Source organism: Olea europaea, chromosome 8, assembly GCF_002742605.1.
Source record: "Olea europaea var. sylvestris chromosome 8, O_europaea_v1, whole genome shotgun sequence".
NCBI classification, from domain to species: Eukaryota; Viridiplantae; Streptophyta; class Magnoliopsida; order Lamiales; family Oleaceae; genus Olea; species Olea europaea.
This window is the reverse complement of record NC_036244.1, coordinates 3810924-3829627: the sequence shown is the minus strand read 5'-3', so window position 1 is coordinate 3829627 and position 18704 is coordinate 3810924. Positions and strand designations below refer to the sequence as shown.

General features: G+C 34.7%; 1 protein-coding gene across 1 annotated transcript; it reads right to left on the bottom strand.

Moving 5' to 3' along the window:
- Positions 1-16146: 16146 nt before the first annotated feature.
- LOC111398556 (transcription factor MYB41-like) lies at positions 16147-18024 on the bottom strand. The gene is made up of 3 exons (XM_023025516.1): positions 17882-18024; positions 17628-17757; positions 16147-16986 (listed from the first exon to the last, which is right to left on the bottom strand). Exons 1-3 carry the CDS (start codon positions 18012-18014, stop codon positions 16317-16319), a joined length of 933 nt encoding a protein of 310 aa, XP_022881284.1. The 5' UTR covers positions 18015-18024; the 3' UTR covers positions 16147-16316.
- Positions 18025-18704: the final 680 nt, after the last annotated feature.

Sequence of the window (18704 nt, the reverse complement as noted above, 5' to 3'; positions counted from 1 at the left end):
ACAAGGAACTTCTTTGAAAATATATGGAAACAGCAGGTGAGAAAATTATGGATTTTTGTGGCCTACAAAACGTGTTTGATATCAATATGATCAGAATAAAAGGCAACGATGGGGAAGTTCATGTTTTTAATCAAATCAAATCTGTTGGAAGAAAAAATACCATTTCTGTGACTTCAACTTTGTTGCACAAAGATGTAAGTACAAAAATATAAAACAATCAAGAATGAGTTACAAGAAAATATTCCAGATCATAATTTGTTCTGCAGCTCGTAGAAAAACTCAAAACCAAAAGGCATCAGATGGAAATCCTTTTAATTTAGGGCTCAGACTCATGAAAAACACAGGATTGTACCCGTCTGTTTGACCCACTCGATCCCCCCAACCCTAAGGTTTTCCTCTATCAGTTTAAAGGAAACCACAAGGGTAAAATCACACACCAAACCTTTACCAATCTCTTAGTATTCGGTTTCACACAGAAGTTTCACTCAGAAAATGAATCCAATCAGAGATTGGATGTTCACGAAGAAGAAGTAGGGTTTTGGAAGGCTTTCGAAATCTCAGGCAGCTGCTCAAGAAAAAGAAAAATGACATTCCAGTTGATTAGGGCAAGGGGTGGTTTTATTTATACCCACAAAAGGCAGCCATTGATCAAAGTTTCATCCAACGGTCAGGGGCTCCCAAGAGAAACTGAAGAAAGCGTGTTTCTGGCTGCGTTAAAAACGCCACGCCATAGAAACATGCTTTTAAACCTATTTTGGGCCAGGGTGGATCGGGTCAAGTTATTGGGCAAGAGCCTAGTAATTTGTAAAACCAGTAATTTGGGCTTTAGCCCATTTTTGTCATCACAGCCCCTAAAACAAAAAAAGACCATTGAGCATCACAACCCAACAACCTCCACCTTGATGCCAATGGGGTTTCTGTACACTTGCAGCTCTCCTATTGACACCAAGTTGTACCTGTATTGGAGAAATTAACCTGTATCAATATTCAAAAGTGTTAAATATGATTTAAACTTAGAAAATGGCAATACCTTTGTCCCCATATCTGATGGATTATACTGTGTAGGAATTTTTTCAAGAAGAACAGATTCATTTGTGACAATATCCCTAATAAAATGCAACTTTACATCTATGTGCTTAGTTCTTTCATGAAACACAGGATTCTTACACAGGTGTATTGCACTTTGGCTATCAGAATATACAACAACAGGTTCACTTAACATTTTAATTTCAAATAATAGTCCCTTAAGCCACAAAGCTTCTTTTACAGCTTTTGTGGCAGCAACATACTCAGCATCTGTGGTTGATAAAGCAACTATGGGCTGTAATTGAGACTTCCAACTCACACAGGTACCACAAAATGTAAATATATAGGCAGAAGTGGACTTTCTATTGTCCCTATTACCAGCAAAATCAGCATCCACAAAACCTTTAAGCATTATTCCTTCATTACATTTTTTAAACACTAATCCAGAACTAGATGTGCCTTTTAAGTACCTAAGTAGCCACTTAAGTGCTTCCCAATGTTCGGGACCGGGATTAGCCATAAACCTGCTTAAAGTGCTGATTGCATAAGCCACATCAGGTCTAGTACAGACCATGGTATACATTATAGACCCTACAGCATTTGCATATGGAACCTTTTCCATATACCTTATATCAGATTCATCAATTGGGCAATGCTCTTTACTTAACTTGAAATGACTAGCTAGAGGTAAAGACACAGGTTTTGATTCATGCATGGAAAACTTAGATAAGACCTTTTCTATGTAAGCTGATTGTGTCAAAATCAAAGTGGATTGTGCTCTTTTTCTAAGTATATCCATTCCCAATATTCTTTTAGCATGCCCCAGATTTTTCATTTCAAACTCAGCCCCAAGTGTCTCTTTAATATTATTTATCTGTTTTAAATCAGGCCCAATTAACAGCATGTCATCAACATAAAGTAACAAAAAAATAGATATCAAAGAATCAGAATTTTCTTTGAAGTAAAGGCAATGATCATAAGAGCTTCTTACAAAACCAACAGTCATGACAAAATTATCAAACTTTTTATACCAGTGTCTAGGTGACTGTTTTAAACCATATAAGGATTTCTTAAGTAAGCACACAAAATCAGATTTAGATTTATTCACAAAACCTTCAGGTTGTGACATATAAATTGTCTCATCTAAATTACCGTGTAAGAAAGCTGTTTTTACATCCATTTGTTCTAATTCCCAATTATGATGTGCAACTAATGCAAGTAGGACTCTAATAGTTGTGTATTTTACAACAGGTGAAAATATCTCATTGTAATCTACACCTTATTTTTGTGTAAACCCTTTAGCAACTAATCTTGTTTTAAATCTTACAGGCTCATTATCTGAACTGCCTTTTTTCACCTTGTAAATCCATTTACAGTCAACTATGGATTTATTTTTGGGTCTAGGCACGAGATCCCAAGTTTTATTTTTCATTAAAGAGTTCATCTCTTTTCTCATGGCTGCTTCCCACTTACCATGTAACTCATGGCTTCATTATAGGTCTTGGGTTCCTTATAGGCTAGGTCATTATAAGACATGACAGAATAGGATAAATAGTCTTCATATCTTGTAGGTTCTCTAATGTTCCTTCTAGGCCTATCCCTAGTCAATTGATAGTCACTAAGATCGTTTTGCTAACTGGGATCAGTTATTTCAGTTTGTTCATGTTCCTACTCACTTGAATGTTCTAATTCAGTCTGAGTTTGAGGTAGTATAGGTTCATTTTCTCCCATATTATTATTAGGAACAGAAACTGTTTGAGATCCCAACTCCACCTGAAACCTTGTCACACTTGGGTTTTCAGGATCTGCAGACCTTTGTTTTTCAAAACAGGGCATCTCTTCCTCATTGAAGGTAACATCTCTACTTGTTATCATTTTATAGCCCCCATGACCTCTAGCCCATAACCTATAGCCTTTAATTCCTTCAGGATAACCTAAGAACACACATTTCTGAGCTCTTGGCTCCAATTTCCCCAAATTCTGGTGGCAGTAAGCTGTATACCCAAAAATTTTAATGTGGGAATAGTCTGGTAGTTTCCCAAACCACTTCTCTTCAGGTGTCTTTCCTTCCAAAGCACTAGATGGGGTTCTATTCACTATATATGTGGCTATCATAACAGCCTCCCCCCACAACACCTTGGGAACTCCAGACCCCACCATCATGCACCTGACCTTATCCAACAAGGTCCTATTCATTCTCTCAGCCACCCCATTTTGTTGGGGAATGTATGGGACAGTTTTGTGTCTTAGGATTCCATTTTGTTCACAAAATTTATCGAATTCTAAATTACAAAATTCAAGTCCATTATCAGTTCTCAAAATTTTGATCTTTGTTGAAATTTGATTTTCAATAAGGACTTTCCAACTCTTAAATTTTTCAAAAGTTTCAAATTTGTGTTTTAATAGAAACACCCACACTTTTCTTGAAAAATCATCTATTATTGAGAGGAAATACTTATTTCCCCCTTGGGTAGTTGTGGAGGCTGGACCCCACAAATCAGAGTGGACATATTCCAATGGGGAAGAAGATTTATGCTTCCCAGAATCAAAATGGAGTCTGTGATGTTTGCCTAAAGTACAGCTTTCACATAAGGGTATTTTTGATATTTGGTCTTTACCAAATGCCCCTCCTTTATGTAGGATTGTAAGACCTTTTTCACCAACATGTGCAAGCCTTTTATGCCATTTTAGGGTGGAATCAGATTCAGTGTTAGAAACAGTAGCATTATTTTCAAGTACTGTTTCAGCTTTAACTACATAGATTCCATTTTTCTTTATACCCTTAAAGATGACAAGAGATCCCTTGATCACTTTCATCAACCCATCTCCAATCCTACCACACATCCCTAGGTCATCTAATTCTCCCATAGAAATTAGATTCCTTTTGAGTTCAGGTACAAACCTCACTCTCTCTAGGGTATATTTGTATCCATTTTCAAATTTTAGGGTCACATTACCTAAGCCTTCAACCTTGCAGGCAATGTTATTCCCCATAACCACTTCACCACCTACTACCTTCTTAAAATCTTGAAGCCAAGACCTTTCATGTGTTATATGAAAAGTGCAACCTGAGTCCAATACCCACTCATGGACATATCTGTTGTGAGCATAATTTGCCACTTCCAGATCAGGTTGCTGAGCCATCACATATACATCAATTGTATTGGGTTCAGCAGGCTCAACAACATTTCCCTCATCAACTTTCTTTTCTTTAAGTTCTATTTTCTTGTTATGGCAATCTTTTATGTAGTGTCCAAGTTTACCACAACCATAACATTTCCTGTTATTTCTTGATTTTGATTTAGATCTTGATTTACTCCTGAATTTCTTTCTGTTACTGTTTCCTGAATGATTTTGATTTGGATAGTTATTATATTGCCTATTTGGTTGTCTTCCCCTCATGAACAAAATCTCAGATTCCTTCTCTTATCTTTCAGTTTTAAGTTCCAATTCTTTACTTCTTATAGAATTTATAACAACTTCAGGAATCAAAGTGTCTCTGCCATACTTAATGGCAGATTTGACATCCCTATATGCCTCTGGTATGACATTAAGAAGTATTACTGCTTTATATTCTTCAGAAATCTTATCCCCTGCATTAGTGATATCTTGTACCAATTTATTGAAGGTATCAAGATTATCATCCAGGTCTTTAGTTGGATCAATTTTAAAACTAAAAGACCTTTCTAGAAGGAAGAGCTTATTAGGTAAAGACTTTACTAAATACAGCTCCTCTAATTTCTCCCACAGAGCCTTAGCATTTTCTAATTTTCCTACTTTTCTTAACACTTGGCCAGAGAGGTGGAGAATGATTGAGGTATAAGCTAAATCATCTGATTCAGTTTTCTGTTCTTGTGTCATTGTTTCAGGAAACTCTCCAGTTATTGCCTTAGACACTTTCTCTTGTACTAAAACCCCTCTCATTTTTTGTTGCCATATAGGAAAATCTCCCTTCCCATTAAAGACCCCAAGTTCAAAGCTAGTGGTGGTCATTTTATAGAACAAATAGGTAACACTTAAAAAAAACTGTTTTGATCACAACAAGGCAGATAAGAGGCAGAGATTTTTACTATTACAGGCAAGACAGCAAAATATGTGTAAGTGCGGAAATAACAACTTTAACATACACACTATATCCAGTACAAAGTTTAAAGATCAACTACCCAGCCCTACCAGGATTCCGTGAGACTCAAGATCTCAGGTCAAGGCTTGGGTGGAGGGTAAAGGTTTTTGTTAAAGAAAAATTTGAGAGGTATTAATACAAAAAAACCGAGAACAAAGATAATCACAAGCATTGTTATAATATTTCAGTATAACAAGAATCAGAGACAAAATTTTCAAGAATACTTCAATACTGATTAATAGACAAGTATAGGCAGATTATAACTAATCACACAATTCCAAATGCAAAATCAATTAGGAAAATCATTATTAGTCAATTAGGGCATGTAACAAAAAAGATCAGACAGTAAAAAAAAAAAATTGGTTGGGGGTCAGAGAATTAAACCACAGTGGTGGTCGTTTCACTTGACCACCACAGATTTCACGAAGCCGACAGTCTACTATACTCAAGATCGTACTACTCCAGTCACAGATCTACAGTATCTCGCAAGAACGTAGTTCGATTCACCCACACGAGCCAACCGAAGGCTCTGATACCACTGTTACACAAAGATGTAAGTACAAAAATATAAAACAATCAAGAATGAGTTACAAGAAAATATTTCAGATCATAATTTGTTTTGCAGCTCGTAGAAAAACTCAAAACCAAAAGGCATCAGATGGAGATCCTTTCAGTTTAAGGCTCAGACTCATGAAAAACACAGGATTGTACCCGTCTGTTTGACCCACTCGATCCCCCCAACCCTAAGGTTTTCCTCTATCAGTTTAAAGGAAACCACAAGGGTAAAATCGCACACCAAACCTTTACCAATCTCTTAGTATTCGGTTTCACTCAGAAAATGAATCCAATCAGAGATTGGATGTTCACGAAGAAGAAGTAGGGTTTTGGAAGGCTCTCGAAATCTCAGGTAGTTGCTCAAGAAAAAGAAAAATGACGTTCCAGCTGATTAGGGCAAGGGGTGGTTTTATTTATACCCACAAAAGGCAGCCATTGATCAAAGTTTCATCCAACGGTCAGGGGCTCCCAAGAGAAACTGAAGAAAGCGTGTTTCTGGCTGCGTTAAAAACGCCACGCTATAGAAACACGCTTTTAAACCTATTTTGGGCCAGGGTGGATCGGGTCAAGTTATTGGGCAAGAGCCTAGTAATTTGTAAAACCAGTAATTTGGGCTTTAGCCCATTTTTGTCATCACGGCCCCTAAAACAAAAAAAGACCATTGAGCATCACAGCCCAACAAACTTAAAGCTTACTGTATATCTTGCCTCTGCTTTGCATTCAACACCAATTCAATGGACACTACTCAACATCCAGATATTGTTGCCTTGTACAACACAATTAGCACCAATCCTCACTACTTGGAAGTCCCCAATGAGATGCCATTTGCTCAAACACCTCTTCACATTGCTGCTTGTGAAGGCCGTACCGACCTTGCTCTTGAAATCTTGAGGCTAAAGCCTTCCCTGGGGAAGAAGTTGAACCTTGATGACCTTAGCCCCTTGCACCTGGCTTTGCATAATGAACATGTGGCTTTGCATAATGAACATTCCAGTGCTGCAGAGCAGATTGGCAATCATGATCCAAGCCTCATTCGTGTCCCAGGGAGAGGAGGAATCACTCCTTTGCATTATGTGGTGGAAACAGAAAATATAGATTTTTTGATCAAATTTCTTATGGAATGCCCATCCGCAATCAAGGATTTTACTATTCGAGATGAGACTGCTGTGCATATTGCTGTCAGAAAAGGAAAGTTTAGAGCTTTCAAGGTTTTGATCGGTTGGATTATGAGGACTGATAATACAAAAGTTCTGAGATGTAGAAGGAAACACCGTGCTGCATCTTGCAGCTTTAGCAAACCAAGACCAGGCATGTTGCTTTGACTAAATGTCCATTCATTAAATCATATATTGTTGAGAGCAATAGATCCGTTTGGTATTATTGTTTGATAAGCACCTTTGTTGTTCAATAATATGTATATTTAACAGAACCTGTTTTTGTGTTCAGTTTTTGGAGTTATTAATCGGAAAGGTAAAAGTCAATGACAAGAATATGGAAGGTAAGACGGCCTTGGATATCCTAGAGTCTGGAAATGAAAATGCAAGGCAAATTTTAATGCGAGCAGGAGCTAAGCATCGTACATCACTTGTCAAGGGTGCCACAACTGAAGAATATTTGAGTTCAAGAATGTTGTTTTCTGAAATGTTAATAAAACTTGGTGTTCATATGCAATTGGGATTGTCAGGGAGTACGCGTAATGCTATTCTAGTAGTAGCCGTGCTGATTGCAACTGCATCATATCAAGCCACTCTCACTCCTCCTCATGATGAAAAAATAATTCCTATATATACAATAATTAACACAGTTATCTTCAGTATGGCATTTGGAACGTGCGCAATACTCATATATTTTGTTCCATGGTACTTATATCTCTTCATATCTCTGAGCTTTTTTATGGTGAGCTATCAAATTTTGGCATTGTCCAATATGTCATATAATCTTGTGTTTTTCATCGTTTCTTTGCTGATATCAATCATATGGCCGCTGATAATAATAAGTCCTGGGTATTGGACACAACTTGCATTTCTTGGAAGGAGACATTCCGCCGATAGCCTTAATGATGTAAAATATATTGTATTTACCAGCAGATATGCAAAATGGGACGACTAAAGACGTCAAGACAAAGGAACTGCATCAATTATTCCATCATATGCCTCGCCACCTACATTGAAAAAATAACGGACATAAGTTAGGTAATGTGTATTTTAGGGAGTCTGTCTTTAGGATTTTGGTTGGAGTGAAGCCCACCTTTTCAGTTTCAAGATTCCGATGTCCCCCCCCCCCCCCCCCCCCCCGGGAGGTTAAAGCTCTTTTCTTTTCATATGTAACTTCTTTTAGTTATTGGGATTTTAAACCTTTGCTTTTATATTTGTGCAAATTACTCTAATTGCATATTTTATTTCTAAACATATTGTAATTTAGTAGTATAATTAATAATATTCAAATCATTTAACTCCTTAAACTAATTCGGTTAACTAACGGAAATCTATTCATCTTAATTAATTAAGTTCAAATAAATGAGTTAAAATCCTCCATCAATCCACTATTCTCAATTTGTTTTCGTGCAATCCATACCAAATTCTCCCTAACTTAAGATGTGGTTCTATCCAATTTCAAAATCTCTGAATATTTTCACTTTTATTTCTCAAAATCTCATATAAATCTTGTATGAAAATAGCTTTATGTGCCTCTTAATTTATATAAAATGTTTCTTGAAGAGTAACGCATGACAGAAACATGAACAATATCGTAACATACAAATGGGAGTTTGCTTAAATTTCGCTCGAACAAACGTGAGATTATATTTGAAATCCACCGTATAATGGAAAAATTGAAATATAATAATAATAATAATAATAATAATAATAATAATAATAATAATAATAATAATAATAATAATAATAATAATAAAACAAAGGCTTTCTTTGTGAGTTCGGCCTCCTCTTTGTGTCTTCTTCCATTGTCTTTCTAGTGCCTTTATGGCCTACAAATCAACGCTATTGTCTCTTCCTTTGTGGATGAGATTGAAAAGCAATCGATGGAATATATTGGTTCAGGGTTGGAGTCGATAAAGATAACGTGAAACTGAGCCCGAAAAACATCATTTAGAAGATCTTTGGGAGCGCTTCCACGACACTTAATGTTGATTATTTAATATTCTCTTTGTTTTGATGCTTGAAACTTCAGTTGCTCAAGTTTGTTGCGGAACGGATCTTCAATCGATAGATTCTGGACTCAAATCAAACTTACCAATCAATATGTCTACCAGTCAACCAAAACTTCAAACCCACAACTCTAATCCACTGTTGCAATCCCTTTTCTCACCAACAAATGGACAATAATATGGTGGTGTTTTGCAAGCCACAAAGGCCAAGAGAAGACAAGAAGAACAAGGACTTAAAGGAGACCACAAATGAGACAACCAGTTTTGTTCTCTTCTCAAACACAAGCAAAAAAACACAAGGCTCTTGCAAAGGGAGTTGGTATATATAGTTTTAGGTATATTACAAATTGGGTAAGATACAAAAGGTTAGGCCAAGACACAACGTAATGGGCCGAGACACAAGGAAGCCCTTCTATAAATGAATTTGGGCTAAGGCAACATTAAAACCAATTAAGTTGCAACTAGTAATCCACGTTATTTTCGGGTCAAGTATATGAATTGATTGGTTGATAAATATTTCACTCATCGGTCGTGGCCTATCAAATATAATTCGACATTGTTTAATATCATTGCCCGGAATATATTGGGTATCACTACTCGAATCACTATTGTCTTGAGTTCTGCCCAGATTTATTTGCTTAAACTTCATCCTACTACTCAACATATATAACTCACCACTCTTCTTATCATCTTTTAAGTTTTAATCTCCATCTCCTTACTCCTAAATGAGACTATGACAATTTATGGTGTTAAGGTGTCCCTACCACACTTAATTACATTCTTAACCTCTCTATATAAATCAGATATAGAATTAAGCAAAATAATGACTTTATATATTTCAGACATCTTTTCATCACAATTAACAATGTATTGAACTAATTTAAAGACACATAAATTGTCATCAAGCTCCTTTGAAGGATCCATTTTAAAATTAAAAAATTTTTCAAGCAAGTACAATTTATTAGGAGTGGATTTAAGCAAATATAAGTCCTCCAACTTTTTCCAAATTTCTTTTGTAGAATTAAATTTCTAAACTTTTCTCAAAACAGAGTCAGATATATGTAAAATAATTGAAGTGTACGTAAGTTCATCATACTCTTCTTTTTGTGCTTCTATTAAGTTTGCAAGAAATTTGCCATCATGGCTTTTGAAACTTTTTGTTGGACCAAAATACCCTTCATCTTTTGTTACCAAATTGAAACATTCCCTTTCCCATTAAAATTTCCAACTTCAAAGTGTAAAGACATTTTTAAGAATACAGAACAATCAAATGCACAGATAGGTCACACAAGGTAATCCTACGACCGAAATATACACCGTTCTAGATTTTCAGAGTTGTATAAGATTCACGATTTTAGATCAAGGGAATATTCGAATAGGTCAAGTCCAGGTGTTCGTGTTAACAAAAATTCAAATTTTCACGTAATGCATACAATTGAACACAAAAGCAATTACTAACTTTCAATTAAAACCAACACTTCAAACAGAGTAAATAATTCCTAAATTTCTAGCACGAGCAATGTTACCCATTCACAATAATCACAAACCTATTGTCACTCCACACGATGACGCACTAATGTTGAAATTCAAATTGAGATAAGCTAATATACCAGAGCGGATCAATCTGAGTCCGTAAATTACGAGAACTACAAATTTGTTACTTAATGACTGTCACTATTCGTCCCAGAGTCACCAGCAACCAATTGAGCAAAATTGAATCTCGAACACGCAAGGGCAAAATTATCCAATTTTTTCAATAACACCCAAACTTGAAAACTAATACCACCGCTGTCCAGAAAAAACTGCCTAAAGACACTATTGATGGAGGAGTCCCCAGGTGCCCACGCCGAAGGTCCACGCACCTGTCGCTCCGGTCACGTGCCACCCTCCCTATGCGTCTCGGTCTGTTGAACATGCTGGTGATCTTGGTTTGTCCAAAAGGTAAGTGATTTCACCAGAAAGCAACCAAGCAGATCCGATAGAAAATTAAAAAATTGGACAGTTTTTGGTTTTAATTTTTGCACATTTTCAGGTCCATTTCTGAACCTTTTTGGCCAGAAAATCCACCAAAAACCTCTCTTCGATACCAAATGTTGCGGAATGGATTTTCAATCGATGGATTCCAGGCTCATATCAAACTTACCAATCAATATATCAACCAATCAACCAAAACTTCAAACCCACAACTCTAATCCACTTATGGTTGCATTCCCTTTTCATACTCACAAAGGGACAATAATATGGTTGTGTTTTACAAACCACAAAGGCAAAGAGAAGACAAGAAGAACAAGGACTTGAAGGAGACCACAAAGGAGACAACCAGTTTTGTTCTCTTCTCAAACATAAGCAAAAAAACACACGGCTCTTGCAAAGAGAGCAACTAGTAACCCACGTTATTTTCGGGTCGAATATATGAATTGATTGGTTGATAAATATTTCACTTATCGATCGTGGCCTATGATATATAATCCGACACTGTTTAATATCATTGTTCGAGATTTATTGAGTATCAAAACCGAACAAAGTTCCTCTATAAAAGGGTCATTTTCAACCAAAAATTTACACAATCCTCACTTTTCTCTCGAGAGAAATATTATTTAAGCTCATACGTATTCGGACCATGCTAATTCATGTATTGAAGAATATTTGACATTTGCACTAAATTCAAAAAAGTTGATAAAAAGGTACTACGCCAATTTATGCCATCAACAATTTGGTGCTAAAATAAAGGCCTTTCTTGTGAGCCAAAGTCATTCTGGTGGTATTCGAAGTTTTCCTACTCAACAAGAGCCAAATATTGAAATTCTGTAATGAAATAAGGAAAGTTACGATGAAAACTCTCCACATGAAACATGGATACACAAATGGTCAATTTCGGGAGGCAGCTAAGAATTTTACTCACACAATTCAACGAATGGAAAGATAGCAAGCGACCACGGGTCTTACAAGTAGAAGGGCATCGAACTACTAGGTAAAATCTTCATTTCCCTATTGAAGAATCTTCTAGGAGCCAAACCAGCAGAATAACACGACAGAACAACATGCCTTCCTGGTTGAAAAATTAATAATTTGACATGTGTGCCAACATATGTAACTGATTGTGTATAAAGACTATTTTAAAGTTAATCCCAAAATTAAAGTGATCTCATAAAGAATTAAGTAATTGAGTTTAAGACGCATAAATAAAGTGTGGGCTGAATTACATGTGTAGAGATCAGATACCTTTAGAATTATCTTTCATAATAAACGAAATACATATGAAAACTATAAATAGGGATATGGTCTCCAATTCATATACAACTTTTCATTCTTGTATCATCCCATTAAAAAAAGAAAAAATCTAGAGGGAAAGCATATTAAATAAGAAGATCCAAAGCCACAAAAGAAATTCAAGAATCGAGAAGAAGGATTCAAGAATTTAAGAATCCATAAGCAAGATTAAAATTCCGGAAGACAAGATTCAAAGATTATAATTCAAGATTCATTATTCAAGATACAAATCAATGGATCAAGATGTATTCCGCACTAATTATTTATCTTGGTAATTTGACATGTAGATTTTGACAACTATGTAAAGTTTATAAAGTTTAAAATTTATAAATATTCCACAAGTAGTATCAGAGCCAATTCATGTTAAACCATTGAGATTAAAGGAAAATTTTAAGGTTGAAATTCATACTTTGGCTTTATATAAAATTTTTCGGATGTAAAATTTCAAACCATAGATATCTAAGTGCTGTTAACTATGCTGAAATAGCTATCAATGTGTCAATCTCGTGCATCCCAGTAGCTCCTTTTCTACCTAATGTTTTTGTCGACCATAGTGCACTGTTAAATGCTAGATCTTCCATGATTTGATACAACTAATCCCGTGTCCTTTTTGTAATTGACCCATCACTTGTAGAGTAAACATTATCACTATTAGTCGGATTCAATCCAATGTAGAAGAACTGGATTTGTATCCACTTTTGCAACCCATGTTACAGACATTGTCGAAGCAAACCTTTGTATGTTTCCCATGCCTTGTAATAGTACTCTGAATCAAGCTATGAGAATGTGAAGATCTCATCTCTCAACTTGATAATCCTTTTTTGGGGAAAATATTTATTCAAGAACTTCTAGCTCAAACTATCCTAAGTCGTGATGCTGTGGGGTAGAAATGTGTACAACCATTCACTAGCTGAATCTCTCAAAGTGTAAAGTCTAAGTCAAATTGCATCACTAGAAGCCCCAGATATTCAATTGTCGCACACATATACAAAAATCTTGAGATATGAGCATTTGGATTGACATTCGGTCTCCTAAAGAACTATAATGCATTTTGGAATATATTTATTACATCCGCCCTTATTGAAAATTTGCTTGTCCAAATACCAATTAGGCTATGCTGGATCTGCTTTATGTCACTGGTGGAACCATATATTCTTCCATTAGTTTCTCATTCTCATTACTAGCAGTTACAAACAGATGTAATGCATTTACATTTAACTCAATGGTCACTTAATTTTGTATATTTTCTATCATCAGCCCTACTTACTATTTGGGTTATGCTTCTATCTGTTCTTTTCTTCTCAACCTGAATGTTCGTTCGATTTTCGGATAAAATTGAGTGAGATCACCCTGCCTCGAACTGTTCATACAAGATATTGAAAACAAAAAGATAAAGCACTGTAATATTTTCCTAATATGGAACTAAAATTAATACATTAAAAAAATTATTATTAAAGCTAAATATAACTAAAACTAATTAAATAAAATAGTTCCCAATAATGGCACAAAATTTTGATCATGTGATATTTCGCAAGTTTACTGTATCGCGTGATGAATAAAGTATCGTTACCATTATGACCATGTACTTAATCTAGTGTCAATTAGTGTTAACTTCAATCGAATAGCAAACTTGTTTGGAGAATTTATGCTAATTAATAAATAAAATAACAATCTTAGTGATCGAATTATGAGCTTTTGTAAATTTACATAATAAGGTTACTAAGATCTCGAATTCCCTTATTAATCAGTTTCAATGCATTTAAATAATATGATAATATGTGTGCATTCTTGTTGATCAATATTCCTAAATTAATTAAGAGCATTTTTTGATATCAAAGAAATCTATTCTATCGTGTGACATTTTTATATCACTATTAAATATGAGAATATGAAAACATGCATTAAAAGTGCAAGAACGTCTATAAAAATCATGTAAAATATAGTGGTATATCTCAATCTCCTATTAAGCTTTACTATGGTTGTTAGAAAGTGTTTTATAACCTATTTTTCTTGAAAACAATAAAATTCACAATCAATCCAATTAGTGATCAAAAAATTAAAAATTCGTTAAATTCTATAACAATTTTCTAAGAATAAACATATATTGGAAATCAAATTATCGAATTTATATTATAACATCATAATGAGGGTTCATCAATGTCTTAATATTTAAAACCCTAGCCTAGCATTATAAAATCGCAAGAAATCATAATTAATTGGAAAACATAACCCAAATGTTAAATTGATGAAGAAGAAGGAGGAGGAGGATCCTGAAATCTTGAATATTTTCAATGATGTATTGATAAATCTTCAATATATCTTCTTGTTGCCTCTCAAAAAATCAAGGTTAAAACTCCAATTTCTTGAAAACTAGTAATTGCACTTTAATTTTCATAAGAACAATAGATTGGCCTTTGTTTGATGATTTTAACCGATGAATTTTAGTGTACGAGAGGTTATTAATGATGTGCCTACGTTCAATATTTATAGGGGTTGAAAATGGATCAAAAATCATGAAAATATTAGTTTCCAAAATAGAATTTGAAGTCAAAAAGAAAAACTGCACCGAAATCCCTTCCGCATTGCTCTTAGGCACCTACTTCGGTAGAAATTTTTAGCAATGTGTCACCATGGCACTGAGGGATATTACCTAGACACTTGTTGTAATTTTGGCAGATGAGCAATTCGGTCTCCGAATTCAATTCTTGACTCTTTCAAATTATTTTCTCTTGCAATTCAGTCCTATAACTTTTAATTGCATCCAATTAATCCCATAATATCTTCAATCTTTATTTTGTGATTCCAATCAATCATTAAAAAGTTGCAATTAGGTCTCTGAACTTTGGATTTTACCTTCTTTTTTTTTGTCTTTTTTGCATTTTTCTCTTATTTATTCAAATGCCACGTCCAATCATCGATTTTCACCTAATAAGAAAAATGCAATAAATTAGATTATAATTAATCAAAATAACTATTTATGTCTATATTTTTAGGCCAGCATAAGTGTATAAAAATATATTTATTAGAATACATGAAGCAGGTATATCTAATATATGTGATTATTTTGATTAGACAAGTATAAATTTCATATTGTTTGCTTACAAGTTCATTGGGTATCAACACAACTGGGCAATTGAAAGGAACTATTAATTTGTGTAACTCGTGGTCTATGCATTAGTTGGTTGGCTCTTTATGAGTTAGCCCACTTTCCCTTTGGTTTGTTAGCCCATCTCATGTATTGTTACTTAGTCCAATTGTGTTTTGGTCCATTCACTTCACTAGCCCTAAAGTTATATATATGCGTTCGCCCTATTGTGTGAATTGTGGGTTTGCAAAGAGAAAACACTGAGGCAACGGTGTTTGATAGAAAGCTGTGAGTTGAAAGCTTTGTTTGTTACCTCTTTTATCCTCCATCTATGTGATATTTGCAGGCACCTTTCTTGATCCTTTGCAGCTTAAATCAATTGGGCAACCATAGTAAAATTTTTGTGGATTGAGCCGATTCAATTGGTTGGTGTTTGATTCGGTTTGCATTGAAACTGAGTTCGATTGCACATATTCGAAGTCCTTGGTGTATAATTTCCACTACAATTACATATTTTTTTTGAACTTACTAGGAGTTAGAAATTGCACATGAAATCAGATGTATATCACTGTTAAGCTTCAAAATCCCAAATCCACTAGTGCAATATCTGTAAAATTGAGTTCTTTTTACTGATCCATCATCCATCTGGATAGCTGTTCACACCAACCATATTTGTTCTCGTTTACTATTTATTTTCTTGGAAATTTCAATATGTCCCCAATGAGTAATGGAGTTCTATGCATATTTTTTCAGTAGTATTGCGTGTTCTTTTACGGGATTCACTTATTTCTCTAAAATACAAAAAATTGGTTCATATGAAAAGGATATAATTATTTGGCAATTGATAAAAATCAAAAGAATGTCATTATTTAACCCCCATTATAGGCATAATGAAGGAGAAAAGGAAATAAATGTCTCATGATCAAACACCTTTAAACTTTAGTATTTATTTGTCTCTTGAGTTTCCTTACATGCTCCAAGAAACAATCAAACTCTCATCTTCCTATGTCAAACTTATAAAAGTTAAATCCTTGCAAACAAAACAAAAGAAATAAATAGAATAAAAAGACTCAAACACGATTATGGGGCCTTTTTTAGAGAGATGAAGGATAAGAAGATAGAATAGTTCCCATGTTTGATGAAGTAGGGTAAATATCATGCCCACCAAGATGTCCTGCTGCTTGGTCCCAAAAGTAAAAATTGGGACATTGTTGTATATCAACCCATTCATTAAGCTCATTTCTCTGCAGGCAATCAAGGGTCATTTTTCCTTCCACATTTATGCTACAAGATTGCACTTCTATAGGCACCATACTCTCTATGTTCTCCATCAATGGAGGCAAACAATTCGAGTCCAGTGCACTCGTAAATGAAGTTGGCTGGATCATTTCTTGATTTTGGTTTACTTGCCATGTCTCAGTGTTCATTAATCCTGTATTTTCTTGTAGAAACTGATCCATTTTTCCATCAACATTTCCATTTGCACCCTCCAATGCTAAACCAATGTCAAACATGAATGGAGGACAAGGTAAAGGAAATAGGGTATCTTGAATCTGTCTCTTTGTAGCCAAATCTTGATTTAAGAAGTCCATCTGCTGGTTTTGTGCGTTGGTGAATTGGGAATTTTGTTCAGAAATGCTTGTTGTGATATTTGTTGAAGATGCTGATGAGGGCTTTCTTATCTTTTTTTTGATCCATGAATTCCAATAATTTTTTATCTCATTGTCGGTTCTTCCAGGCAAATGGCTTGCTATGTGAGCCCATCTAAAAAATCCTCGAGTAAGTGAGCATTTCATTAGTAAAAAAAATCAATTAAATCTACTAATGAATAATATTTGTATAAGAAGATTGCACTTGAAGTTTTTATTAACTCTACTGAAGAGTGAACTTGAAGTTTAAATCTTTAAATACTAAGCAAACGAGGAATGTGGAAAAGCAGGCAAAACGTATAGCAGACACAACAATAATTTATGCTTGACTAAGAAAATGCAATACTTTTCATTTGAAAATCACACTACGAGAAACTTTTGACATTTCCTTCTTAACGTCTTTGAAAATGCAAGCTAAAACTCCTTTACATAATATTTTAAGCAAAATATGTACACATTACATACATGATCAACTCTTTATCATGATAAAGTCCTGTATAGAACAGTGTGTTTGTCTTAATCAGAACAAAGTTAATTCATTGCTTCAAGATTCTTCCAAAAATTAATCAAGACTTCTTGATCCAGACTTGATCTTTTTAAGTTCTATAGCACAAAAGAGAGTTGCAGATTAATTTTGAGATGCATATTTCAATTTCTTCGAAATATTTTAGGTGCGATGACTTATGCATAATGCAGCAAAATTTGGTGGGGGCTTGGGTTAGAATGTAGAAGTTGAACAAGAATAGTCACTAAAACCTGTTCCCTACAGCCCCATGAAGGCTGATAATTAACTTCTCCTCTTCTGGTGTAAACCTTCCTCTTCTGATATCAGGTCTCAAGTAATTTATCCATCTCAAACGACAACTCTTTCCGCATCTTTGAAGCCCTAAAATACAAAATTGATCAAGTGTTCATGAGGAGTATTTACATGTATCATATATGTATCTGGAAAATCTGAAAATTTGGCCTATTCTGTAACACAAGATATAAGCTTAAACTGTTAAACTAACCTGCTTTTTCAGGGACTTCACTCCAGCAGCCATAGCCATGAGTTGTGATGTATCGAATGAGTTTTTCGTCTTCCTCAGGCGACCAAAGACCCCTCTTAACCTTCTGCTGGTTGCAGCAAGAGTGATGCCCCATATTTTTTGTCCTGACAGTGTATTATTTAGCTTTCTATTTCCTTATAAATATGTGTTGGAATTATGGCTATCCGACATAAACCCTCAAAATGGTCCCTGAATAGGCCCCATGTTCACATCTAACCCTAAAATGACATTCCATCAACTCTTTCTGCAATACTACAACTCCTTTGAGTTTCTACGTAGACGTGTATTATGTAACCAATTTCACGTACGTCAGCCCCTGCTGGTTGGTTTACGGACTTTCTCAAACCCTTTTTTTTCCTGATGATGAGGACGTGCATTTCATGTCATATTTGATTATTACACTATTGTTAAGTGAAAGGAAACACAGGTCTAAAATTTAATTATTGGGGACTATATTTTGTTTATAAAAAGAAAATAGGTCTTGATACTTTTGATTTGAGTGCTTTCTCTAATAGATTCAATATTTAAGCTATCTACCCTTTTCAAACAATCAAGAAATAGTACTAAATACTTACGATTTTTTTTCTTATTTTTCATGTGATTTGTGATGCTACTTAAAAACAAGAGTGGTAGTTGGAATAAGTTTGACATGTCGTAAGTTATATATTTATTCCATCTTTGTTTGAACGAGATATTTACCTCTCCAAGAAATAATGGCTTGTTTGAATGCACTCATCGTGAAATTCAAATGCTCATTGGAACTTTAAATTGATCAAATTTTTAT

What these genes read in the sequence shown, in the direction of transcription:
- LOC111398556 (XM_023025516.1), bottom strand. Translation starts at nt 18,014, where the DNA reads ATGGGGCATCACTCTTGCTGCAACCAGCAGAAGGTTAAGAGGGGTCTT. An exon ending in TGAAGTCCCTGAAAAAGCAG is followed by an intron (nt 17,758 to 17,881) that starts GTTAGTTTAACA and finishes TTTGTATTTTAG; the next exon opens with GGCTTCAAAGATGCGGAAAG. An exon ending in CATGGGGCTGTAGGGAACAG is followed by an intron (nt 16,987 to 17,627) that starts GTTTTAGTGACT and finishes AGGATTTTTTAG; the next exon opens with ATGGGCTCACATAGCAAGCC.